Source organism: Calypte anna, chromosome 6, assembly GCF_003957555.1.
Source record: "Calypte anna isolate BGI_N300 chromosome 6, bCalAnn1_v1.p, whole genome shotgun sequence".
Classification (NCBI taxonomy): Eukaryota; Metazoa; Chordata; class Aves; order Apodiformes; family Trochilidae; genus Calypte; species Calypte anna.
This window is the reverse complement of record NC_044252.1, coordinates 26,979,767-27,005,521: the sequence shown is the minus strand read 5'-3', so window position 1 is coordinate 27,005,521 and position 25,755 is coordinate 26,979,767. Positions and strand designations below refer to the sequence as shown.

General features: G+C 43.0%; 1 protein-coding gene across 4 annotated transcripts in view; it reads right to left on the bottom strand.

Annotated features, from left to right (window-relative positions):
• HABP2 (hyaluronan binding protein 2) overlaps positions 1-21,540 on the bottom strand; it is a 31,605-nt gene extending 10,065 nt beyond the window's left edge. For 3 of the 4 annotated variants that reach the window (XM_030453722.1, XM_030453721.1, XM_030453720.1), the window contains exons 1-13: positions 21,396-21,540; positions 13,556-13,589; positions 8,418-8,564; positions 7,175-7,285; positions 6,622-6,738; positions 6,122-6,241; positions 4,719-4,890; positions 4,265-4,359; positions 3,900-4,134; positions 3,013-3,155; positions 2,529-2,663; positions 885-1,030; positions 42-242 (exon numbers count right to left, since the gene is read on the bottom strand). In XM_030453722.1, coding sequence (XP_030309582.1) covers positions 66-242; positions 885-1,030; positions 2,529-2,663; positions 3,013-3,155; positions 3,900-4,134; positions 4,265-4,359; positions 4,719-4,890; positions 6,122-6,241; positions 6,622-6,738; positions 7,175-7,285; positions 8,418-8,564; positions 13,556-13,589; positions 21,396-21,464 — 1,701 coding nt within the window. In that variant the 5' untranslated portion in view covers positions 21,465-21,540 and the 3' untranslated portion in view covers positions 42-65. The remainder of the gene's footprint in view (positions 1-41; positions 243-884; positions 1,031-2,528; positions 2,664-3,012; positions 3,156-3,899; positions 4,135-4,264; positions 4,360-4,718; positions 4,891-6,121; positions 6,242-6,621; positions 6,739-7,174; positions 7,286-8,417; positions 8,565-13,555; positions 13,590-21,395) is intronic. The other variant, XM_030453723.1, reaches the window with a different exon arrangement.
• Positions 21,541-25,755: the final 4,215 nt, after the last annotated feature.

The following is a 25,755-nucleotide window of genomic DNA, read 5'->3' as shown; positions in this document are numbered from 1 at the left end:
ACTGGGGAAATGATAAAAAGAAGTAAATATCCCAAGCTTACCATTTGTCATTCCAAAGCTGTCTTCTAATGATGTGACCTTGAATCAGACTGGATTTTGGATTTAATCCAACTGATAAATGTTGTAACATGGGTATAAACTCCTGGCTTGTTTTTTAACCCGCACCCATCACCCCAGCTCACAAGGCCATATACATAGTAGGAACCATTGTCTACACAAGTCAGTGGGCCTCCAGAGTCTCCCTGAAGAGAAAAAGCACACATGTTCATAACATGAAGCAAAACGTTAACCAAGATAAGCATTTTTGTCTCCTACCACAAGACATTGAAGGTGTAATGATGTATTTTTCCTATTAGATGTACCATCTGCTGAGCAGAGTTGCAGTTCTGCAGCGAGGTCAAATGATACCAGACTTTTTTGGATGTAAGTGTTTGTTGAAATGTGTGATGTGTATCTGACAAGGTCACATGAAACTTGCCAGGCATGAAAGTTTCAGACATTCAGAGCCTGAGCTCAGAAAGATAATGGTTGTGATCCTTGGAATGAAGGAAATAACTTGATCTCAGCCACACCCCTCAAAATGGCAGAGGCCATAATAAAATTGAGAGGAAAAAAAAAATACATGTTTTCAGGTAATTATGAGAAACTGCCTTGGAAGCCAAATTTTCCAGTCTTTTTTAGCTTCCATAGATCTGCCTGAGGCTGACAGTGACCACATTAGCTCTAGAACACCCATCTCAAACTGTACTGAAGAAAGACAACGGCAGTTGAAATACACTGGATGGGAGAAACAAATACCTATGTAGCATCCTGCCAAAACTATTACTCTGGACAGCCAATTTACACAAGAAAATGAGCATTCAAATACAGAAAAAGCAACAGACCTGACAAGAATCAGCTGTGGGTCTCTGTGGATTTCCTGCACAAAACATTCCTTCATCCAGCATGTTGTCATATGCTCTGGGTGCGTTGCATTTCTTCTGTGAAATCAGCTTGACACTGGCATCTAGCAGCCTCCTGGATGGTTCATCTACAGGATGTGCACCAGAAAAACCAGAGTCACCTTCCTCCCAGTCCTGTTACACGTTGTATTTGTTCAAAATACTGTCTAGCTTGCCATTTGGCTGGGAAGGGGGAAGAACTGGGGGAATGCCTGGGAAGAAAAGAAGTATCTGTCTGAAATGATGAGGGTTAGAGCTGGAGCCTGTAAGCTTCACTCAGGACACCAAGTTATTGCCTGAGTAAAAGTGAAGTCAAGTATTTAGAATTTAGCTCCAACCAGCAATACTTGTCTAATCCTGCTTTTCAAAGGGTCTATATGTCTGCAGCTCCCACGGGTCCCAATGGGACTTGGAGCTGCTCAGCACTTCTCAGCCTCGTGCCATTAGATGTTTGAGCATGCAAGCTAACGAAACAGATGAAAACTGAAAAATCATACAATATTTAAGAGCAATGATTAATTATGGTGAATCTAAAGACATAACTTGACATCTAAAGGCAATAGCCAGAGTTTCAAAGCACTACATCTGTAGGTAATTAAAGGTGGTTTATAAGTTTGGTTCTGCTTGAGTTTCAGGAAATATTCCATTTCTGCAGCGATTTCCTGAAATGCTAATAATAGCTCTGCTCAAAGAAGGAGCCATCTAGTTTGAACACGTACAGGGTACTTGATATTCTTTCTTGGGGAAAGAAAAAAATAAACCTCCCCATACCCTTTTTAATAGAGATTTTTCTTATTTGGAACTTTTAAAAATGTCTATTAAATTCTGTTGGTGCATTCTGATCAAATGAACAAGCTTGTCTCTTGTGGACTTCAATGAGAATTACATCAGAAGGGAGGATTTGGTCCTAAGTATCATATGGGGCTGTATCAGTCACAAAGCACTAGGACACCTACTGCAGCCTCAGTGACACATTTTCCTTCTGCTGCTTTACAGCAACACATCAATCAGAACATGATAAAATGCACTTTGCTGAAAATTGCCATTATCTTTTTTTAAGCATAGTAATTTCTCCCCTTAGGATTTACTGCGGGCAAGAAAGGTTTTGGATAGAGCTGGTTGAACTTGAAAAGCTTTGGTTTTTTTTTTATTTTTAAGTGTATCTGAAGACCCAGATGCTGCTTCTGAAAAGCTTTATCTGACCTAATGGGCTGGAAAAATGGGAAAGTTCCTGTCTTTCTTGGTCCTCTCTTGAAACACACAAACTATAAAATAGCCTCTTTATTGATATCTTCTTGCTTCTATCTCTGGCTTCACATGAAACCATGACATGGTGTGTCAGATGGCAAGCAAAAAAAATGTGTCAGGGATTTTTTCAGAACTCTGAAAGATTTGGTTGGTTTAGCAGTTGGAGATGTCTGCTAATGAGTAATTTCCATGGCAGGGTTTAGACATCCTTAGTTTTGAACTCCATGTCTTGGTTTCCTACATGCTTAGGTTTCCATTGGGATCTAGCAATTGCTACTGGAAGTACCAGCCCACCTTGCCACAGAAATACCCACCAAATTCCAACTAGCCCATAAATACCTTTCTCTGTTATGCCCCATCCAGAAATGAAGCAGTCAGTCCCAATGGGAAAGAAGAAGTTTGGCAGACATGCTGTTTTCACATACTTTGTTTCCACTGCACATTGACCATCAACTGGCTTCAATTTAAGGAGTGCTGGAGAGAAGATCAACAACAACAGAAAGTATTTGTAGCTTTTTTTTTAACCCTAGCCACCATCCTCAGGCTGTGACCCAACCCTCTGCAAAGCTGCCTGTACTTCACACGCTTTTTGCACAATGTGCTGGACCTGCACCTATTTTTTACCTCCTGCTGCCAGTGATTTCTGCTGCCCCATCATAATTCACATTCCAAAGATTCAAATGGATCTAAATCCATAATTTCACCTAATTATTTCCAAAATATATTCCTAATGGGAAGTTTACATTAACTTTAGTTGGATAGAGGCACTTCAGACAGCTGAGGTTGGAGATGAGCCACATGAATATTCAATAAAGGGATTTACCAATATCATTGTGAGGCACACCATCCTTCTCTCTGTATTTGTGATGTACAATAATCTTCTCCACATCAAATATTTGTTCTTGATGCTCTCTCTTCTTTAGGTCTTGCTCTCCAAGTGCTACTTGGAGATTTTCTGCTGGCTCTCTGAAAAAAAAAAAAAAAAGAAAAAAGAAAAAAAAAATTTTTAATTATACTAGATGCAGACATTGTCTATCAGTGGTGGGTCACAAAATACAATAATCTAAAGCTGCATTAATACACCCTTCTTTGTATTTTGGGGCAGAGTAGCAGTATGCACCCAGTATATTATTGTGGCTGTGAGAATGGGCCATGGGAGTACAACTTCTTGCCATTGCTTGGGCATATTTAAAATCATGCTTGAATGGTTGGTCTTGAGTGTGTAATTTACTGCTTTCTAAGGACACTGATTTCCAACCTGTTCAACAACAATGTTGAAGGAAATGCCATATTCTAGGCTTGCTGGCAAACAGTAAATCATTGAAAAGCAAGAAGCATATTTTGGTTGTTTTGAAGGTTTTGGTTTTGGTGCAATATGTGGTATTTGTTTTAGTATCCCAATATCCCCTAGGGTTTTCATGGAGTTCTTTCACACATTACAAAGCTGTGTTACATTCCCCCTTGTTTCCTCTCACAGATCTATTTTAGCACATTTTAGCTGAATGAGGGATGAATTTAATTTGTCATTCCAGCAAGCACAGTGTTGTGTGACTGTATACTTTCCTGTATGTGTTCTCTCTCACATACATGCTTGCCTTTCAGTTTGATTCTCAGAGTTGTTTTGAATTGCAAAAAATTTGGCTTCTAAACTGTCTTTAAAACCATGCTGATTTTATGCTTGTCTCTCCTAGGCACAGGACATGCACCTACTCAAGGCAATGTGCAGCAGTAAGAACCCAGCATGATTTAATTAACACTCCACCACAGAAGTGTTTGTCCCTTTTGGAATTCTTCCTCTGCAAAGATGCCATCCAGGGATGTTTGCCAGCAGTAGTCTTAGCTCCACCATAGATTCTCTTGCTTATCCTTTGAACTTCTGGTTGTCCACATGTGTTGAATACATAATTGGATTCGGGTGCATCTGTTGACCATGGGCTCTCTTCAGCTGGGTTGGAAGAGACAGCAGATATATAATACAGAGATAATATCAGACTGGAGGAATAAAGTAACAGGGGGGGCATCTGCTGTTCTGGACCACCTACATGCTGCCAAACAGTTCACTTCTAATTTTTTACCTGTTCCTGAGCAGGGTGACACATCACAGAAGTCCCATTCCACTTTGTGATTTTTTCTGATGTAACACCAGGGTTTTTCATCGTCATCAGGATTCCTAAAGGGAACAGTTGTGAGCCTCAGCCAGTGGGAAAGGGGACATCACCATGAAACCAGCAAAGGAGCTGAGGATGCTTCAGGGAGCAGCCTCATGCTCCCATGTGAGAGCATTACTATCCCGTACCTAACCCTAAGGAAAATGAGAGACTGAACTAGGGACATGAGGGCTGCTTCTGGAAGCCTCCCATCAGCACAGTATCTTGCAAAATGCTCCTCTAACATCCTGGTATTTATTAGACAGGCAGTGTCTAGAAAGATGTAAGATCTTAATACCATCAGTTTGCCAAATTCACAGGCAGTTTGTCCTCAATGCTCTGTTTAATCTAAACCTCTACAGCCACTTCTTCAAAATAGTACCTGCAGAAGTTATGTTCACCAATTCCATAAGAGTCAGCATCCTCCATGAAGGCATTAATAGCAAAGTTCAAGAGCTTGTGGGAATTCCAGTGCAGGCAGGTCTTGCCATTTGCTGCTTGGTTCACTCTTCCACTGTACATAGAGGAATCCTGTTCATAACAATCATCTGGTCCTACAAGATGACAATGCTGATGTGAAAATGGCTTTTGTGTTGTCCCTTGCCTTCACCCCTCCCTTCCTTGCCTTACATTCATTTTATGGAGGAGCAGAAGGGCTTACTGGGTCATGTCATGTTATCCCTTATCCTACATAGGCCAGAAAAAAGAAATCCATCCAGATTGAAGGCTGATTGAATTAAGATGCCTGAAAACGATTTGCATGGGAAAGACCTAGCAGGTGAGAGGTGTCTTAATTGCAAAGCAGAATCTCTTCATCATTGTCCTAGGCAAGGAATGGTATTGGCAGGATTAGGCAGAAGTGGGCACAGAGCTGCTATCATGTCTGAGCAATGGACATGCCAAAAGGAAGGTTGTGGGGTTGTGAACCTAACCTGTAGGAAAAGGGGAGGAAAACTAATTTCTGATGTGCAGCAGGTGGTGGTACATGAAGTTTAAAGTTCAATGAGCCTTTAAAAGAGAAAGAAACAAAGTCCTCCTTGGAAACCTGTGGGTGTGCTGCCTGTGGTGATGCTGCAGAGGCAGAAGGCTCTCCATGCAGCCTGGGGTAATCATATGCCCTTGGCCACCCATCCCTGTGTCCAGTGGTTGCCTGAGAAGTCACAGGCAACTGGACATGAATCGCCACTACCTTAGTTTTGGATGTTTAAGGAAAGCCTGATGTTTCTTTGCCATGGGAAACACACAATCTCTGGGACATGTGTGCTCACTCATTATATACCGGTGGGACTTTGCTGAGGCTCATTTAGAAAAGATCGGTATGGGAATGGTTTTGAGCCCCTTTGCTGATGGCGGCTGCAGAAGTTGGCCCCTTTCTCTGACACTCTCCCTGAAAAGGCTGCTGCCCCTGCTGCAGTCAGGTGCTTGGTGTGGTGCTTTTAGGACCAGAGAAAATGGATAGAAGCTGCACCAGTGGAGGTTTAGGCTGGATGTTAAGAAACATTTTTTCACTGAGAGGGTTTTCAGGCATTGGAATGGTCTGACCAGGACAGTGGTGGAGTCACCATCCCTAGAGGCATTTAAAAGGCATTTGGACCTGGTCCTTAAGGACACGGTTTAATATTTAGATTATGGTGTTGGTCAAATGTTGGACTGGATGATCTTGAGGGTGTCTTCCAACCTAAACATTCTGTGTGACCCTGTGTGTGGTGATGGCATCAATCAGACTGCTTGCAGGGTGAAGCCAGCACTTGGCTGTCTGGAGGTTCCCCTGGAGCTGGGACTTACCAATCTCACAGAATCTCCCTCTGAAAGGTTCAGGGCACTCACAGGTGAATTTCAATCTGACTCTGTGCCGTTTGCAGGTGCCTCCATTTTTGCAGGGGTTTGGTCTGCATGGTGAAGACGCTGTCAACATGGAAGACACAGAGCAGCCTCAGCACTCTGCTGAACACTATACAGGCCCTATAATGGAAACTGGGGAGAGCTCCCACTTAGCCTGTTGGCTTCAAGTTCTTGTGAACTCTTGAAAAATCCTTATCACTAGAGGTGTCACTGGTGGGTGAACCACCACCCTGTAGATCAAGTGTGACACCTCACTGCCCAGGGCCCTGGGATGGGACCCATAGCAGACTGGATAACAAGGGCAGAACCACTCTTTGTGGTGGGCTGCATGTACTGTCCCATTGCTGACCATCTGTGATGAGGTGACCTTGCTGTCCCATCCCCACCATGATTCACTCAGGTCCCAGCTAAGCAGGAGCCTTTTCTGATGGGGCTGTGCTCACCTCTTTGGCAGTCAGGTGTCTTGTAGGGGTGGTCACAGCTACACTGAAAATAAGGTGGGGTTAATGTAACCAGGCAGTCTCCTCCATGGCACCTCTTCTCTGAACACGTGTCCTTCACTGTGAGAAACAAACTCTTCATCAGTGTTTGAGTGTGCACAAGAGCTGTGCCCTTGCAGGGATCATGGAAGGACACACTTCCTCCTCACACTCTGAGGAGGCTTTCCAATCTCTGGTGTGGACTTGGGATTTCCCTTCTTGTTTACATTATCTATGGAAAACAAACCTGCAGTTCCAATGAGCACCTCACTGTTGCCCACCTGGCAGGGGATATAGGAAGGTTCTGTGCACACCTGAAGTCTATTTTTTGGGATACTTATTTAGACAGATTTTATATGAGCAGCTAAGTATGAGACCTATAAATATGACTGTGATGGGCTGTCAAAATCTTCAGCAAACAACAGGTTACTGAAGCCCTGTATTGGTGTCCATCGACAGAGCTGTAGCAGTTACAGTTGCTAAAATAAAGAGTATAAATCAGCAGAAGAGCAGTTACCTTTCTCACAGGTAGTCCCGGTGAATGGCTCAGGGCAGAGGCAGCTGAAGCTGCTTCCTCTGTTTTCACACCTGCCATGGTTCTGGCAGGGGCTGGAGGAGCAAGGATCTGCTAGGGTAAGGATGAAGATCTTTTAGTTTAACTGTCAGCTTCTCCACCTCCATCACCTGATTTTTTTCTTCTCACATTTTCTGACTCCAGGAGGCTGCCAGCCTGACCACAGCATCCCTATGACAGGCAGTGCATCAACTTCTCAGCCTCTGGACAGCAAAGAATTGCTACAGAGCCTGGTGGAAGCTGTAACAGCTCCCAGCTTTGGGTCTGCATCTCCTCTACTGTCTGTCATATTTTCTGTGTAGATGTAACCAGGTAAGTCCTTTACTTTGTTCTGAATCAGATTTACCTCTATGACTGTGGCAGAAGCAGGGCCTTAAGAGCCAGAGCTGGCCCTAAGCATCTGACTTCATGCCCTTAGTGTGGAGGGGTCTGGATGTGGCATTGCCCTGGTTGCAATATGGCACTAAGTGGCACTAAGTCCTCCCTCCTCTGAACAAGTCACCCAGCACCACTGCTCTGTACAGTGCCCCTGGGTGGCTGTTGCTGCAAGGGAGCAGGGGCCTGATGAGAGACACTCAGGTGCTGCTCCTTGCACAACGCTCAATCTCTTCACTCCATTCCAGGCTGCTGGGAGCAGCTGGTGTTGGGGACTGCCACACGTCAGCTCTGCTTTCTTTGTACCAGTGGATCACCCAGGAGACATTACAGGCAACTGCTCTGTCTTTCCTTTTGTGTCCCTTGAGAAATCCATTCTTGAAGTTTTTAGAAGTTTGACAAAAAAAAAAAAAAAGAAAAAAAAAAAAAGAAAAAAACTCTGCAACTGAGAAAAAAAAAAAAGAAAACCTGCTCTACATTTGGATTCCAGCATAAACACAGAACATATATCCTGTGAAAACAGCAATTACATCTTACAGTGTCTATAGACAAATAAGCCTGTGCTTTTTTGTAGTAGCAATCAGAAATGTTCTGCATGATCAGAATCCATCTTGTGAAACCTGGAGATAAAACACGGACTCCTTACAAGAGAAATACAAAGGAGAACACTGCAAACAATCCTCCTAACTCATCCCTTTGATGCAGGAGTTTCAAGAGCAGGCTGGCAGCCCAGGCCTGCCGTGCTCATGCTGCCAGCTCAGGGTTGGGATTTCATGCCTTCCTCACCTCCCTGCCCACCCCTTGGAGGTACCTTTTTCTGTATCACTGTAGCCAAAATATGTCTCAAACCAGTCGGGGTCCTCTGAGGCCTCCTGCTGGAGTATGGGGTCCTGCTCCATCTGTGTGTACTCGTAGTCATCATAATACTCGTAGTCATCAGTCTCGTCTGCAGGCAGTGCTGAGAGGAGAGTGGAAGAACAGAGGGATTAATGCTGTTAGAAGGAGAGAAGGGTGGAGATGAAAGAACTTATTCCCTGGGATGGAAAGTCCTCTTCTCCTCCAGCTTATTTGGGATGTCAGTGATGAGATGGTACCATCTTGAGGACCAAAGATGCCATTTGGCTCATCCTTGGTGTGAGCAGAGCTGACCCTGGACCCATCAAGGCCACCCTGAGGACTGCGGCCAGTCCCAAAAGGGGCTGGTAGCCCAGCTGCTCTGCTGGCTCCTGGGTGGCAGCTGGGAAATGCTGGCGGGGAGATGAGGGGAGCTCTGCAGGCATGGGCACCTCAGCTGGGGGAGATGCTGATGGCTGTTGCCAGCATGGTGAGAAGAGGGGATGAGGATTCCTATAAGAAGAGGATTTCAAGAAGGGGATTTCTTAGTCCAGATGCTTTGGTTGCCAGCATCACTCTGCTGCAGCACCAGGCAGAACTGTCACTGGTGTGCAGGGCCCTGCACTCTGTGAGGATGCAGATTTCCATTTTAATTGAAACCATAGGGGAGCAAGAGCCCAAGGCACCTGCACCCTTAGTCAGATCCCCATCTACAAAACCCCTGTGGAGGACCAAGGGCCAGCACAGCAGATGTGTGCTGGAAAGCCCATCCTTGACCCAGCAGAACCTGCAGCCTCCCAGCAGCCTGGGTCCTCCTGGGAGCCTGGTGGGACCTGTGGCTTGGGCAGCCCCTCTTTTGGACAGGCTGATTAAATTGGGCTGGCAGCTCCTCACACAGGTATGGCTGCTGCTGGTGGAAGGCACTCCAATGTTTCAAAGACAAGCTATGGTAATGAGCAAAGATGAGATGCGTACAGAGACATTTTAAAAAGCTCTCCCCTAGGGCTGGACCGATGGCCCCATGGATAATGCTCTGCCTTGAACTGATTATCAGCTGCATTATCTTAGTTTTCTCTCCTCATTCATTCTCTTGCAGCCTTTATCTTTATTCTTTCTTTGCTTCTGGAAAAAAAAAATCCACTTTTGTATGATGGGTGTTTTATATTAAAATAGAACCATCTTTTTTCCTCTTTTTTTTTTTTTCTTCTTTCCTACATGCCAACTCTCATTTCTCACCAAAAAAAAAAAAAAAAAAAAAGGAAAGTTTCACCTCATTTATTGCTATGTCAAGTCAAGACTTCTTTTCCTCAGCTCATTATTTCCACAGGAACTGAGTCTCGACAGTGTGCAAGTGTTGCAGAAGTGTGTGCCTTGCTGAGGAACAGAAGAATCTCACTGGAAGATAAGGACATTGTCTACAGTGAACAAAATTAAATTTAATGTGATGTAGTTAAGAAAGGAAAACAAAAAGAGGATTTTGCCTGAAATGCAGCCTGCAAGCTCACTTTGTTGGAGGGGAGATTTTGCAAGCGGACTTGAGTTTGAGGGAATTGTCTGAAGCAGTCTGATTTTTTCCCCCCTATTTATTTTCAAAATCTTAGTGGGGAATGTTGGCTTTTATTCCACAGATGCTTTAAAGAGTATTCTGAGGGATGGGTTAGTCCTTTTTATGGAGAAACATATCTGTTAGAAGTTATGAAGGATGAACAGGGGACTTATGGCTGCCAAAAGCAGCCCACAAACATACCCAGAGTGCTTTCCTGAGGCTGGTGAGGGCTTTTTCAAGTAGAGAGAGGGGCAAAAAAGGGCTCCAAAAGAGTACAAATAGCTAAATGGCTGTGGAAGCATCTACCACGATCTTTAGGCCAACTGTTCAGTGCTAAGAAATGATGGGACTGTGACTTTGTTTTGTTGCAATGGCATTATTTCCTAGCAGAGGATTAATTCTTTATTAACAACACTTCTGAAATTACTTGCTGGCCCATTGTGAACAATTTAAAAAAAAACAAAAACACCTCTATGGCAAAACCCAGTTGGGCAAAATGCAATTCCTGTTCTACTGGACATCTCCTGGTGGATCTGCAAGGTGGAGAAGACCAAACACCCCATTTGCACTGACAGGGCAGGTGACCCCCAGAAAGTTTTTGGGACAGGCTGATGCACACCTGAGTCCAGGTTTGCACCTGACAGCATGTCTGGGTAACCAGAGCTGAGGCTGAGAAGCAGCACTGAAGGCTGATAATTATCAGTAAGTGAAACTTCACAATCAACTCATGGAGTTAAAGGTGCATGAGAAAAGAGCTCAGGAAACATCAGCAGATCATTTTGGCTACCTTACCCCCCAGTGAGAAAAGTGGATGTCAGTAAACTGAGATGCCTGCTGAGGAGACCAGACAAAGTGATGTGAGATTGCAGCTGATCTGAGAAATCACCAGTGTCCCTGCTTGCTCCATCACCATCCCTCTTTATGAAACTGTGAAATAGAAATAGCTTCTATGGGTCACATGAGTGGTGCTCCCCATCTCCTGGTGACACATGTCCTCCCCTGAGCTATGAAGCAGTGAAAAACACAGACCAGAAAACCCTGACTTGGGTATATGACAATCAAACTCATAGATGTCTTCTTATTTATCATTACTTCAACACTAAAAAAACTATTTGGCTTCCATATGTCTGATTCAAGAAATGCTCCCATTCCATTTTTTTAATTATTCATAACAAGCCATAGGTTTAGTAAAGCAAAAACAACACTTTTTTTTATCTGAGCACGTAATTAACTCACAAGGTCTGATATACTGGTTGATTTAAACATACTACTAAATCAGAGTGCTCATTCTTTGTAAATGCTGGAAAGCCTTAACATGCTTTAAAAAAAGCAGTGATCTGACATTTGTCACTGAAATGTGACTATTACATGACATTAAATTAGACATCCTGCATGCAAATTTTCAAAGAATAACTTTCCTCTGTGTAGTACAAAAAAGTCCTCCCATAATTGATAGGCAGAGATTGACTTTTAAAGCTTCAAATCAGCTTTGAGGTCTGGGTGATCTTTTAAACTGCTCAAGCTTTCATCTGCAGTTTTTCACATTGCCAAGAGCTGTCAATCAAGTGATGGATTTCTGATCAATATCCCCTTGTTCATGAGCTTACACGGGCTCTCTGCTAGGGAGAGAACAGATATCCCAATGCTGGCAGTCACACTGTTTTCAAAACCTTCTCTGGATCAAGTCATGACTAATGTTCTGAGTGGGAAAGTGATGCATTAGGATGCCATCGAGTGACCTGAATTGCGAGGTAACTTTGTTGGCCTGCAGTTGTCAAGATGAGTGATGTGCAAAGTTAAAGCCCATTGCCAACACACATCAAGAGGGCCAGAAAGTACCCAGCGTTTATTCAATCTCACTGAACCTCTGGGGATTGACTGAGATCTGGCCTAATTCAAGCAGGATGAGTTTTCCTGCCATCTTCCTAAATACTTTTTACTCTCCAGCGCCGAGAATAATGTAATATTGTTTTTATGAGGCCAAAATCCTGGCTGCATTTTAAATAACGAGATGTCCCCGATTTAATTCTGCAGAGACGAGACCTCACAGTGTCCCCTCCCTTCCACACGGGCTGAGACTGGGAGTAGCTGCAGCTTCAGAAAGAAATTGTGAAAGAAGTGAGAGCAGCTAACAACAAAGCCAGCAAGCCTTTCAAACAGTTTTGTGGCTGTTACTTAAAAGCAGTTTCACAGTGCCTGTTCCTCGGAGGGATGAGCATGGGGGGAAGGCAGAGGATGACGGCAGAAGGAGTGGGGACTCGCAGAAGGATGGGGAGACTGCAGGGACAGTGGAGGGAGAGAGGTAAGGACCATAAAAGCATAAATGAGGGAATGAATAAAGAACTTGTGAAAGCTCCATCCTCAAAAAGCAAATCAGTTTGCAGAAGGTTTGTGTCTGAAGTCTGGAGCCAGCCACACAGCTCTGTGACCGTGCAGAAGCTGAATACTGAGCTCAGATGGACACACAATTTGGTTGTTTGTTCCCCCCACACATCTTGCTAGAAGAGCAACATTGACTTGAGCAAGAAGAGTGCTGTATGAGCTACAAGGCTGCTGGACTTACAGGTTTGACCTGAAAGCCTAAATGCCACTGGAATGAACAGCAATGTGGCTGAATAACGAATGCCTAGTAAAAGCTACAGTCTTTTTGCAGCAAAATTTGAAAAAATAATGTAATAACTACATTATGACCTTTCTATAAATCATAAACTCAGATCTAAAAGGCACTGAAATCAAGAAAGGAAGGCTCAGGGTTTATCTTTAAAAATACTAAACTTAGCAATAAAATCAAAATCTTCTACATAGTCCAAGTGGGCTGTGAAAAGATGTACAAATCCCCACACAGTATCTACAGAGCTTCACACAACATTCATCACAGCTTTTTTCTAATCAACATCTTAATACTACACATCCTTCAATGATTTTTACTTGCATGAGCCTGTCAACACTTTCTGAACTTTCTTGCGCTTCAGAGGAAACCTTGTGGAAATAAGTTCCACACTTAGTTGTGTGTTGCAAGGGCAAGTTAACCTGCATTTTTTTGCCCTTCAGTCTTCATGCAGACTCTTTACTCCTTCTCCTGTCAGGTTTGAAGCTCAGCACCATGACTTCTCCTCCAGCCCATGACTCCCTGTGCCACCCATGTGTCACCTAAAGATGTGTTGAGCACAAGAAGCTCAACACAGAATGTAGAAAAGTCCTGGCTTGGAACTGAGCTATAAGTTGCAAGTGCACTCAGGGAGTACCCTGCGATGAGCTGCAAACTGGTCTCAGTGCTAGCCCTCTGTTTTGGGCTCCAATGTGCCAGACTGGTCTTGGTTGGGACCCGATGCAGGGTTGTCTCCTGCATCAACATGAAGAACATGTGAAGGTCTGAAAGCACTCACTGTATTACTAGTCCAAAGTCAGTCTTTCTACTTGATCATAGGCCTGATTTTAAGCTCAGGAAAGCTGTGCATGAAGTTACTAAAACTGAGCACTGGGCATGAGCAAAGGCTCTTGATGGACCAGGTCACCAGCCTCTCAGTTTTGTATGCAGAAGTTAAAATGAAGAAATGGAAACCACTTACCTTTCAGCAGGTCACCCAGGAAGAAGTAGGAAGCCTACATGAGACACAAAAGGGCAGAGAGTCAGTTTCTGGGAAAAAAAAGAAGCCAGCAAGGAGCTTGGTTTAAGGCTCAAATTTACTATTTGCCCCAGTGCTGAACATCTGGCTAAACTCAGTACCCACTTTGGAGATGACTGGGCTGGATTTTAAGAACCCTTTTTAAAGATTATCAAAATATCTTAGAAAGCACTTTGTTCCCCAAAACCTGCAGGGCAGTTCTGGCTTTTTTGAGCATCCAGCTGAAGCCCCAGGGCTGGAGTGCTTTGGGAGGTACCTGTCCTAAGGGAATTACATTGCATCTTTGCTTATTAGTCTGAGACATGGACAAGGGTCATGGTCCAGGTGCTGGGATGTGCTTGGACAGGGCAGAGGGAGGTCATGCAGTATGGCCCTGGAGCCTGTGCCTGGTACAGATGGTGGGATCCAAACCTCTGAGCTGGAACACTATCAACAACCTTTGGATGGAAGAGAACATTTCTGGCACTTCCTGTGAGGAAATGTCACACATCTGACCCCCGCTGTGGGGCTCCAGCCTTTCCTGTTTGGCTCCTGATCAAGGGCAAGTGACAAAAGGGAACAGAAGAAGGAAAACAGCTCTGGGCCTTTGAAGAGTCTGAGTGAGGCTTGTCTGAAAGGAGATGCAGTGACTCCACACCAAGACACATTCTTTGAGTGACAATTCAGAGCCTCTTGCTCTAAATCCCAGCTGCGGACAGGATTACCTGCCTGTGATTGGACACATGTGCTAACAGCAGGTGTAAAAAAGGAGATCTAGAGATGCTATTTTTCATCCTTCACATGATTCATCAGAAGAAAATGCATTTTCAAACAATTTAACACACTCAGTAAAGACAGCATACATAGACACACACTCACACAAAATTCTTATGTGCACCTGCATACTGTTGCAGATACAATTAACTGTAAATACACACCCTGTTTAGTTGTGCATTATATATAGAAATGGTACATAGAAGACAGACGCTCTCAGATGACACTGGTTGTGACTAAGAAAATGAATTCAAGCAATGAATAAGAAACGGGACCAAAAAAAGTCTCAGAATTCACATTTGCAAATGTTACCTGGAATATATAAAAGAGTTTTTGCTGCAGGCAGGCTTGCATCCCTCTTGTGTTTGAGGCAGGGAGAACAGACACTCCAGCTCTCCCCTTCCCACTGGCTTTGACAAAAGTGGCCTCCCCAGAACCCCTCACCCCTTTCCAGGTGCACATCAATGAGCCACATAAACATAACCAACCCCTTTGCAGCTGGAAGGACACACAGACTCCCATAGTTGCTCTTCCTGGATGAGTGCAGAGCTGATGGTAACTGAGAAGGCTGTAAAAGTTCTGCCCTTGGTGTCTGTGTTTCTGGTGTGCAGGTACAGGGTTTGTCAGATCCTTTGCCAGACCACAAGGGAGTGTGCATAAAGAAATGGTCTAATTGCTCTATTTACAATTAGTGGTGGTGTTCATCCATAAACACAGACCAAAACAAACCCTGCAAGTGTGCTCCTTTCTTTTGGAGGAGCAGATGAAAGAAAGAACAAGGAAGCATCAATGGAAGCACGATGAATCAAGAAATATTTCATCTCCCTCCCCAGCTCTCCTCTGTGCCCCTTGTGCTGTTTGTCTGGTGGGGCTGGAGAGGGTTGGAGGGGAAGGGGTTCAGCAGCTGAACCTCCCCTGGGGCAGAACTTGACACATTACAGGAGTGGTTTTGGTCCAGGAAGAGTGAGATGCAGGATGTGACTGCATCATGCTCTTCTCTGCCTCAGTTTCCCCCAGCTGTAGAGCAGACATAGTCTCACAATACACAAGGGGATGACACACACCAAGAAAAAACAAGCACTTTGCTAGACTGTTTTCCAGGTTACCCATGTACTCCTCCCATCCAAGCACTCCTCCATAGGCAAAGCTGACTGCACAGAGGCAGATACTCTAAAACACCTTTTGCAATAAACTGGTGCACTACAAAATGTGAATGTTTCCAGTAATATCCTTCCAGCCTGTACTGTAGAGTGGCCAAGCCCCAAACTTTGCTTCGTGCTTTTGGATGATGCAAGCCTCCACCTGCTGCCACAGCACAATTGTTACTGGGGACAAAAGACCCTTGAGAACCTGACATGGAAAGCCCACGAGTTAAACCCAATCTTTATTGTGTCCCACTTTGTCCTCGGTTTTTTCCCCTCCTAAACCTGTCACAAGCTGCAGTAGCAGAGCCACAGGGGACAATCCCAAGGCAGAGCCGGTCTCACAGTCTGGAGTTTTTTCTCCTCCCTCCTGAGGTTCACCACAGACCATTACTTCAAAACCATGCTGATTTTGAAGCACTTTCACTTCTGCTAGCCAGCACAAGACCAAGTTTTTTTAGCCTTTTGGCTCCCTTCATGATGCTTTCCATACCTTTGGGCAGCAGAGGAGGCAGAAGTGCTCATCTCCTTCCCTCCTGCCCACCTGAGCTTGTTGTTTCCTTGGTGTCCCCAGGGGCTGCAGGATGAGGGCTGCGGGATGAAGGATGGAAGATGCAGGAGGGGTCTGCAGGGGGGGTGGATCCAGGAGGAGGATTCAGGGTGTTCTGCGGGATCGGGGGCTGGAGGAGGGGGCTGAAGCAGGGGCAGGGAAGGGAGGGCTCCCTGCCTGCAGTGCCGTATTGCTCATGGCCAGCAGAGGACGATCTTGTCCTTCCGACGAGGTTCAATACGGAGCCCAAGCAGGAGACGGGCTCAAACAAAAGGAGGACGAGGCGGGAGCGGGGGGGGAGAAGAAATTAAGGCTGTGAGGCTGGGTTCACCAGACAATCTCCTTGCTGCGGCTCGACACAGATACTTCGTGTGCTCCCTCGCATGAGGGAATAAAACTGCTGGATCCTGTTTGTAGCAGGTCCGCAGAGACAGAGGAGGAAGCTGGAAGAATTTGCAGAAAGCAATTTTAAATTTTATTACTTTAGGCTCATTAAAAAAAAAACACCAAAAACTGGAAAAAAAAAAAAAAGGAAAAGAAAAGAAGAAAAGAAAAACACATTTTATATGGGTATCGGTGCATTGCTGAGTGTGGAGTCAAATACATTTATAGGGCTCCTAGAAAAAATAGTGGAAAAATGGCTGAAATTCGAAATATCCTAATTTCACCTGACTTTTGTTTTCATCATCCTCATAATTATTAGCACTTCACCAAAGCTCTTCCTCCAAAGAACCATCAAAACTTTGCTAATTAAGCTTTGTCAGAAGGTTAAACACTGCAGATAGACAATATACTCAATTTTTCCATCTCAACTCCTCAAGAAAGATACTAATGAAATGTCATAGATTCAAACAGTCATGCCAAAACCATGAGATTTCTTGGTCTTGGGACCAAATCCTATGGCTTTTTCTCAGACAAGTGTCCTGTTAATCTCTGACAATTTTATTTTTAATAAAATCAAGAAGATTTGATCCCAAAAAAGGAAATTATATACAGCTGCTATGGACATTCTGCAGTTGGACTGTTGCTTGTGTCTTGGGCATATTTACTGCCCCTTATTACAAGCAAAATTAATAATTAAATCCCCAAAATCAGTGGAGAAACCGGCAGCAGAAAAGTGACAGCCCATGGTCAGGCTATGAATTTACCAGTGTGCAAACCAGAAGTAATTTCAGAGAAAACAGTGTAGCTGCTCAAGCTGGCTTGGCAGATGAGCAGAGGGATGAAAACTACCTCTACACATACACACACCTTGTAAGAAAGCACTACAGGAGTTCAAAAATTAAACTGCATTGATAGAAATTGCCCTATTCACTTAATTGCACTAAGCTGTGCAAATCCTCCTGCAACTTGCCACGAAGTGGCCTCTGTGGCAGCAAAACAAATATTGCCCCTTTCATTTACTCCTGTCTGCAGTCACAGCTTTGCAGCTGAGAAGGAGGTGGGATGGGGATGAACTGGAGAACAAGGATGGATATTTGATCAACTTCCATCCACGGCTGACATAAGGCACGAAGGAGCCATGAGGGCAGACACAGCTACTGCCTGAACCCCTTGATCCCGCTGACAGCTCTCAGTGGGAACCTTTGTCTGGGCTCCTCGCCAAAGGAGGAGGGAATCGACGGTTCTGATGCTCTTACAATCAGCCAGATTTTTGCCTGCAACCATCTTGGGTAGTGACAGTCTTTGAACTTCAAGGGAAAGTGGCTTTTCCAGCAATGACATTGTATTTCTCAGCCAAGGCCACGGTTGTAGTATAATGAAAGCAGGGCATGTTATCATCTGGAGCACACATGCAACACATGTTGTATTTTTAGCCTGGGAAACCATTCCTTGAAAGGATTCCACCAAAACCTCCGAGTTCTTCACCTCTCTGCTAGCAAGACATCTCCTGCCTCCACACTGAACAGCAACATGAGCCTCAGAGCAAATGATGTGCTGTTGACCAACTGGTCCCAGCTTATCTAGAGGTGTTTACATTTTAGTCAGTTCTGAACCTTTCCCATGGTAGCACCTGATACAAAATCGACGGGGATCCAGGGAAAAAAAACAACAGCCCTTGGAGGTGCTGCTGAAACCATCTCGGTTCTCTGCACAGGAGTTATCTGCTTCTGTTTTCCAAGCCATCAAAGTTCCCAAATTAAATCTTTGCGCTGTGAGAGAGATGTGCCAGCCGGCTGCTTTTAAAGTTGTTCACTGGTGGATGAAGTGTGCTTGTGCTCCCGGCTGGAAAACTGGGTCAGCTTTGGGTGCCAGGGAAAGGAGAAGCTACGAAATGGTTTTCAAGGGGGGGTGGCAGGAGTCAGCCTTGTCACCCTGACACGCGCCAGAGCCGCGCCATCAAACGCTGTGGCAGCCGGCGCCGGGGATGCTGGATATGCTGCTAGACTTAAAGCTTGTGCAAAGTCATTAAGTCCCTTTCGTTATACGGGATATCAACCTGCACGCTGCAGGGCATAAGCTGATTGCCTTGGGGGGTCAGCGAAGAAGATTTCCCTCTCTCTGAGAGCCGCGCACAATTAGCTAGGGGCACTCCCAGGGCTTTGCCGCTTTCCTGCTGCATCAGGAAAATTCAGGCGAGCGCTGCAGAAGGGCAGCACACCTGAGGGCCACCAAACGGAGGGGAGTTTGACAGCACCCGCTCCCCTATGCCGGGCTGGGATCGCTATGCGAGGCAGCAGAAAGCCCCCGGGCGAGCGGTGCAGCGCTGGAAGGAGGGAGAGGGGAACAGGAATTGGTCCGCTGGTGGGTGGGAAGAAGATGTCAGGCAGAGTGCGGTCTGGGACACCCTAAAATGTTGATCTCCAAGCACCCAAAGCAAAGAAATACCTGTAGTGCTGGTAACAGTTTCCTATCCACTGTGGGCCAGATAGGAGACAGGCGCTGATGATAAATTTCCTTTGCAATTGTTTGATCTTAAAATTATACTTTAATCCTTCCTTTTCTGCTGCTAAGTGCACTTGCTTATTGGACTGGGCATGGCCAGTGACTTCAAAACACTTCCCATCACAACTAAGTACATATATGTTTTCTGAAGTTCCAAAATATTCAGTGAAGCCAGCTCTGCTTCTCTGACTCCTGCATCTCTTCCTCTCTGCTGCCAGGGGTGTTGAGTTGGGGGGGATATACTGATACAAGGGAAAAAAGCCTGGTCTGAATAGCTGTTAATTTAAACATTTTTTTTTTTTTTTCCCCCAAGCATGTGCTGAAACACTTCAGAGCATTACGAAATGGAAGGTGCAGCCTGGTGTATGAGAAGCTCCAGCACCTGTGTGTTGTTGTGGGATCCAAACTGGTTTCTAGCCCAATTCAGCCCAATATTTAAGCATACCATTTAAATCTATATTTATATTAAAAAAGTTGTTTCAGTACAAGCCCAAGAGCAGAGCTCTTTGGAATTTTTGGCAAAGTAAGCAATACCTAAAAACACTTTGTAGCAAGCCCATTTCTACAACTGCATCTTGCTTACGAAAAGTATACTGATTTCTCTAAAAGTTCCTGCTCATACAAAGCTGATATGTGTATCAGTGAGACTTACTGAAATTACAAATAAACAAAACAAAACTAAAACCTGAGAAGACCTCTCATTGCTGAAGACAATCTTTGGTGCAGTAACATCATATATAGCAAAAATAGAGGACCAAATTTTGTTCTGCCTTGCACCCATCATGCAGATTCCTGCCTCTTTCAGAAAGAGTTTAGATTCATGCAGGTGAAATCAGTTTCTCTTCAGAGAATGTGAAAGAACCGAATGAAAATTTTAGCCTCAGGTTCCTTCTCCAAACCCATCAGATCCATTAATATCCAAGTGCTTTCCTGTTCTGTTTTGAATTACTTGATATGGGCTACTGCCTAAATCTACTTTTGACTTCTGCTATATTCCACCAATAACATTTGTAAATCAGTGTCACTTATAAAAACTCCTAGAAACAGATTCAAATAAAAATTGGAACAAAGAAGAGAGAGAGTTTTGGGAAGGGCTAGAAATTGGTATTTAAAGCTGTTTTCCAAGGTTTCAGCAAGGTGCAAAACTATTTCAATGTAACTTTTTCTTTGTAGCAAATCATTATGGCAAAAATGTCCTCTCATAACATGTTTGTTATGCAATGGTCACATCATGGCGACTCATTCCCCCTTTTCTCTCTTTTTTTTTTTTTTTTTTTTTTTTTTTCTGGGATCCATGCCAAGTTCTAAGCCAGAAAACCTTGTTATATTAATTATGAAGAAAAAAACCCATGTTTTATTAAAAACTAGACTGCTGAATATTCTGTCGTGCTGCTTTTCAGTGACAGCAGAATTGCTTTTGCATTTTAGCAATGTTAATGAATTTTCAGGGGAGGAGAGAGGTATACACTATATTTTCCACAACAATATTTAGAGCAAAATCAGATTAGGATTGTCAGAGCTAATGAGTCAATCTAAGATTTAGGAATAGCTAGGAAAATAATCTGTGCAAGACTTTGTGTTGTTTCAGACTGCAACTACTTCTTCCTCACTGAGTGTTCATTAACACAACTGATTAAGTATGAGTTTATTTTTATCAGACTGGGATCTCACAAGGTCTGTAAAACTGATATTGAACTACCCTAGAACTGACCCCTCTGTAAGCTGCCAAATGTACTGGTGGATCAAGTCACATCCACTGGTGTCAATGGATAGATAGCCCTGATGATACTGCAATTAATAAATACCTAATGGTGTTGTGAAAAACACTGATCACAAATTCACCAAGCTTTTCAAAAAGATCTATAACCCAATACACCTCCTTGCTACACATTTTTCTCAAAGGACTCCATTTAAATTTGTCAGCACCTGAAATTTTAATGCACTTCAGTAAATAGGAACCTGTGAGCACGGAACCTCAGATTCCTCAATAAGAAAATCTACTCAATCACATTACTTGGAGAAACAAAATAGATGTTCTTAAAATTGGCTTTTTGCTTTGGTTACAAATCTCTCTTTCTGTCTGCAAGAAGGAGATTAATAAATCTGGGGTAGTACCTCAAGCTTTGCCAGACCAGGGCTCTGGCCATCTCTAGCTTTGCTGAATATTTTGCAGCTACCTTTGCTTCCACATTAGCAGCAGTGATGATAATTCAGCCATCCAAAACTTGGGTAAATTTTCCCTTTGACAGAAGAGCTTTCAGACCTGCCAAACCAGTGCAACCCCCTGACCTGTTTAATCTGATACCTAATCCCATCAGCATGAGCTGAGCATCCCAAAGGTGGCTGGTTGTGGCAACAGGGTGGCCACTGAGCACACACAGACTTCTCTCTGCAGACGCCTGCTCCAAAAAAACAGAGCTGGCAAGAAAAGGAACATAAAAACCATACTCACGCACACACGTGTGTTCCCTAGGAGGATAACCAGTGGAAGAACCCGAAGGGTCAAAATACTATTAACCATCCTCACACTTGTTTTTTTCTTGAGAGTAACTTTATCGTCTTGCCTATGCTTTTTTTCAGACAAGCCACAATCAAGGGTGAGCGAATTCAGTGCAAATAATTAACTGTGCTTCAAAGATTGTTTAATGTTCAACAGATTACCCTGATCAAATAAGGGCATCCTGTCCAGATAATCACTGCATTGACCGCTGGTGTTTCAAATCAAAGATGGGAATAGTATAAATAGACTAAGAAACAAAATATTTTCCATGTATTATATTATGTTTTCACTATTATTGTCAATTGAAAAAAAATTAATTAGACTTAACTTGCACCTGAAAAAACAGTGAGATATAGTTAAGAAATATCAGATTTTAAAAGCCATGAGGGTGTATATTCTATTACTTTCTAAATTTCAGACAGTAAGGTTCAACATGGACCTCAAGAATTTGTTCACAAATGCAAGAATATGACATCCTTTTTTTAAATAAAAATTGAACTTCTTGAGTAACCCCCAGTCTACAGAAGCATTTATATGAAGCACTTGTAACAACAGTAGCAATTGAAGAAACCAAAGTATTATTTCAAGAGTAAACAACCCTCTATTGCTGAACTGCTGACAAACTTTCACTGATCAGATCTTATCTGTGCTGCATGTTATGAAAACAAGTGAAAAGATATATTCTTTCTCCCAGAGAGTTTAGAGCCTGAGTAGGGAGAATGAAGAGTCCCTAGCAATATAATTTCTCTCTGGCTATAAATCAGTTAAATAGCATAATGGTGAGCACATTACACAACACTGGAAAGAAAAAGAATGTGTTTGTGTGCTCAGAAGGACCTGAATACTGTGCAGTAAATAAAATGGATGGATGGGATGTCTGTGTGTTAAAATATGAGGAAGAAACCATTGAAAATCGTAAGGGCCTCATCCTTTCCCATCTTGAATGGGGTTTTCTGGTAAAAAAGATAAGATGCAAGCACTTGATTACAGGCTCTGTGACAAGCACTGAAATTTGGATGTCAGGGAACCTTATTTCTGATGAGTTTTCACTTTTGAGATTGAACATCCTAAAGGAGATTTCATACATCAAAAAATACACAAAGAATTTAGGTATGCTAATTATGCCACACGTGCATAATTTAAGCAGATGCCTACAAGCAAAACGTGTTTGAGATTTAGTATGTTGGTGGCCACACATACAAGTTTAAGAGATTGCAGATTCTTTCACTAGTTAGAAAGACAGCAAGATAAAAGGAGTTAGATAACACACGACTTTATGTAACGTGTCCTTGAGTAAGATGATTTGCACTGAATTTTAATAGAGCCCTGATTCATCAAATCTCAAACAGAATTAAGGTATGGACTGGATCCTAATAACATCATGCTTTATATCCATGAAAGATAAATTAAAGGATGCAAAACTGCTATTGACGAACATTGATTATATGTACTTTGATGGACTTTGAAGTTGTGCCAGATGCGTCTTGTCAGCCTCCAAAGTTTTCTTTTAAATCTCATTGCATAAGGCTTTTACTTTTTAATTATTTTTTTTCCATCAGCCTCTTTGATCAAGAAAAAATTTAGATCATATTTGCTTGATGCTATTTCCTATGCATTTTATTTAGATATGCCCTTGTGCACAGCTCATGATATATAAAAAACGTTACATGGCACACAGTTATCTTACCCTGTTATCCTGGGTGCTATTTAACACTTCACTGACCTGTTCAAGCTGCTGAGTAAAATCTTGCCATGTGCAGATGGATAGCAAAAAGTTCATATAAATGAGCCACATATATCTACAGACTAAGACAGAAGTAACAAGGTTGCTTGTCTGTCCTTGATCCCAGGGGAATTTTGACCAGTGAGAAGTTTTTATGGATGCATTTCATTCTGCTCCTCTCTCTGTGGCAAGGTGGTCCTTGTGTCAGACCCTACAGAAAGGCAAACTGACTTGCAACTCATGATGACTTTAGAAGATGGACTAAAGTTTAAAGTCAAACATTTTCTTCTTCCCTATATGGGCAAATGTCCTGCCAGTAGCAAGCTTCAAGAAAAGAAAAGAGGCTTTTAGCCATTTTTATTTTAGAAATTTGTGAGCCTACATATACCATCTTGCTTCCCTTGACTGTGAGGGCATGTGTATTATACATAATATATTGCTGAGCATAATATATTATATATATGCTGAGCATGGCAAAATGCATAAAAGTTGGTTCAGGATTTGGGTGAAGATATTCTTTTCTGGGGAACAGACATTCTTTAAATCTCCAAGCCCATCTTGGTCATGATGGCTTGCTCATCAGACATGAAGAACTTTTCTGTGACAGTCTAGAAGATTTCAAACAATAAATATAGAGAAGAAATTAGAGAAGAACTATCAAATAGTTCAAATAGGAATGTAGGGTTGTAGACAGTTGAACTTGATGATCTTAGAGGTCTTTTCCAACCTTGATGATTCTATGAAAACCTTTTAAATTGAGAACCAATGGATGGAAATAACTGTTTCACTTTCTGGATCAGAACTGTCATGGATAGATGGGTCTCTGTACAGCAACTTATACTACCTTGAACAAACAATTTACTTTCAGGATTCCTTCCCTTCCCACCTGAAATTCATGGGTGCTAATTTCTCTTCTTTCACTATGTATTGCCTGTTTAGGTAATAAACTCTTCTGGCTCAGTATTTTGTCCTACACCAACAAGCAGCTTCAGGCACAAGAGGAGCCCTCGCTAGGCTGTGATCTCTAGTATAGAAAAAGAAAAAAAATAACCTGAAGACTATAGTCTCAGTGATTTATTTGGAATTACTACCAAGTATTGTACTCTATAATGCAAGTAGTTTTGGTTGCTAAAATAAACAGCAGATATATTACTTTGTCCCCCTTTTTTTTTCATCCCTAAAATTAGGATTTCCACTGTAAAAATATTCCCCTTGGATATTTTCCTGCCACTCTGCACAACCCCTGAATTCTGACCCTGGAAAGCATTTCAAGCCCTTTCTGACTGATAACTCAGTAAGTTGGAGAACTCATTCTCCAACATGAACATATATTCTGTGCTGGATCTACCTACATTTGCCTGTGAGAAAATTCCTGAGGTAAAAGAAAAATAAAAACATTTCCTATGCAAATTTAGAAGAACAGTGGTTCTAGAAACACTTGTCTGCATCAGCCATCAGCACCCTGCCCACAAGAGCAAAAGTCAATCTCTTTGAGGGACAGGACATATATTTCTTCAAAATTGACTGCAGTGTTGTGGAATATGCAAAGACTGATGCTTTGACTTTGGCCTTTTCCACTGCTACCATTTTGTGGCTTTCTTTAATTAATCTAATAGCTCCAAAGCCCTCTGCATGTTCATGTTTCTTTTTTAGTGTTCCCTCCACTTCCATTAAATGTAAGCCTTTTTCAGATGGCAAATGAAAATAAGAAAGCAGAAGCCTCATTATTCCTCTTTATACAGAAGGATCGAAGTGGAGTGAGAGTACAGGGAATTGACTTTTAATATAAAATCTGGGAAGGGGAGGAGGGGTACTCTCTTTGTGAAATCCATCTTGGTGCAGAAAGCCAGCATGAGGCCTAGACACCACTTAAATCAACATTTAAAGTGTTGCGGTTGTATTTTGTTTCAGAATTCTCTCTAGCAGCACATTCCCAGTGATGGTTTCAATACTTGGGCTCAGATCAAAAGCACAGTAAAAATTTAAAGACAAGCAAACAAACAAAAACCAGAATAAGCACAGGCAGCAGAAAGTTCTGTGGGACGTGCAGAAGGACTCTTCCCTCATCCCCACCACTACAACCCAGAAGAAACTCTTCAAAGGCTTTATACAAACTCAAAGCAAGTGCAAGAGAAGACTCTGCTGATTCTGGAGAGAGACAGCCCCAATCCAGCAGTCCTCACCATGAGGAGCAACCTCTCTGATGCTGATTTGGTACCAGACTCTTCTCTGAGGGTGGGTAAGCACCACTGAGCCCCTGAAGAACAACCTGCCATGGGGGAGCTTTGTTTCTGTCCCCAGCTTATGCCCAGTGTATGCCCTGACCAGAAAGTTTTCTGTCCCTTTCTGGCCTCTTGGATGTTCTTTCAAATCTTCCCGGTAAGTATTCCAGATAGTCTTGTTAGCTGTGAAGCTTTCTGAGCCCATTTTTGTGTCTTGGAGCTGCCTGCTAAAAGCATTAAAATTTTAACGTGGAGGACAAAGGAAGAGAGTTTTGCTTTCAAGCTGAAAAACATGCATCAAAGCCCCTGTAGTAAATTTATAGAGTATTAAAAACAAACAAAATCTAACCGTAGGGTCACATCATTT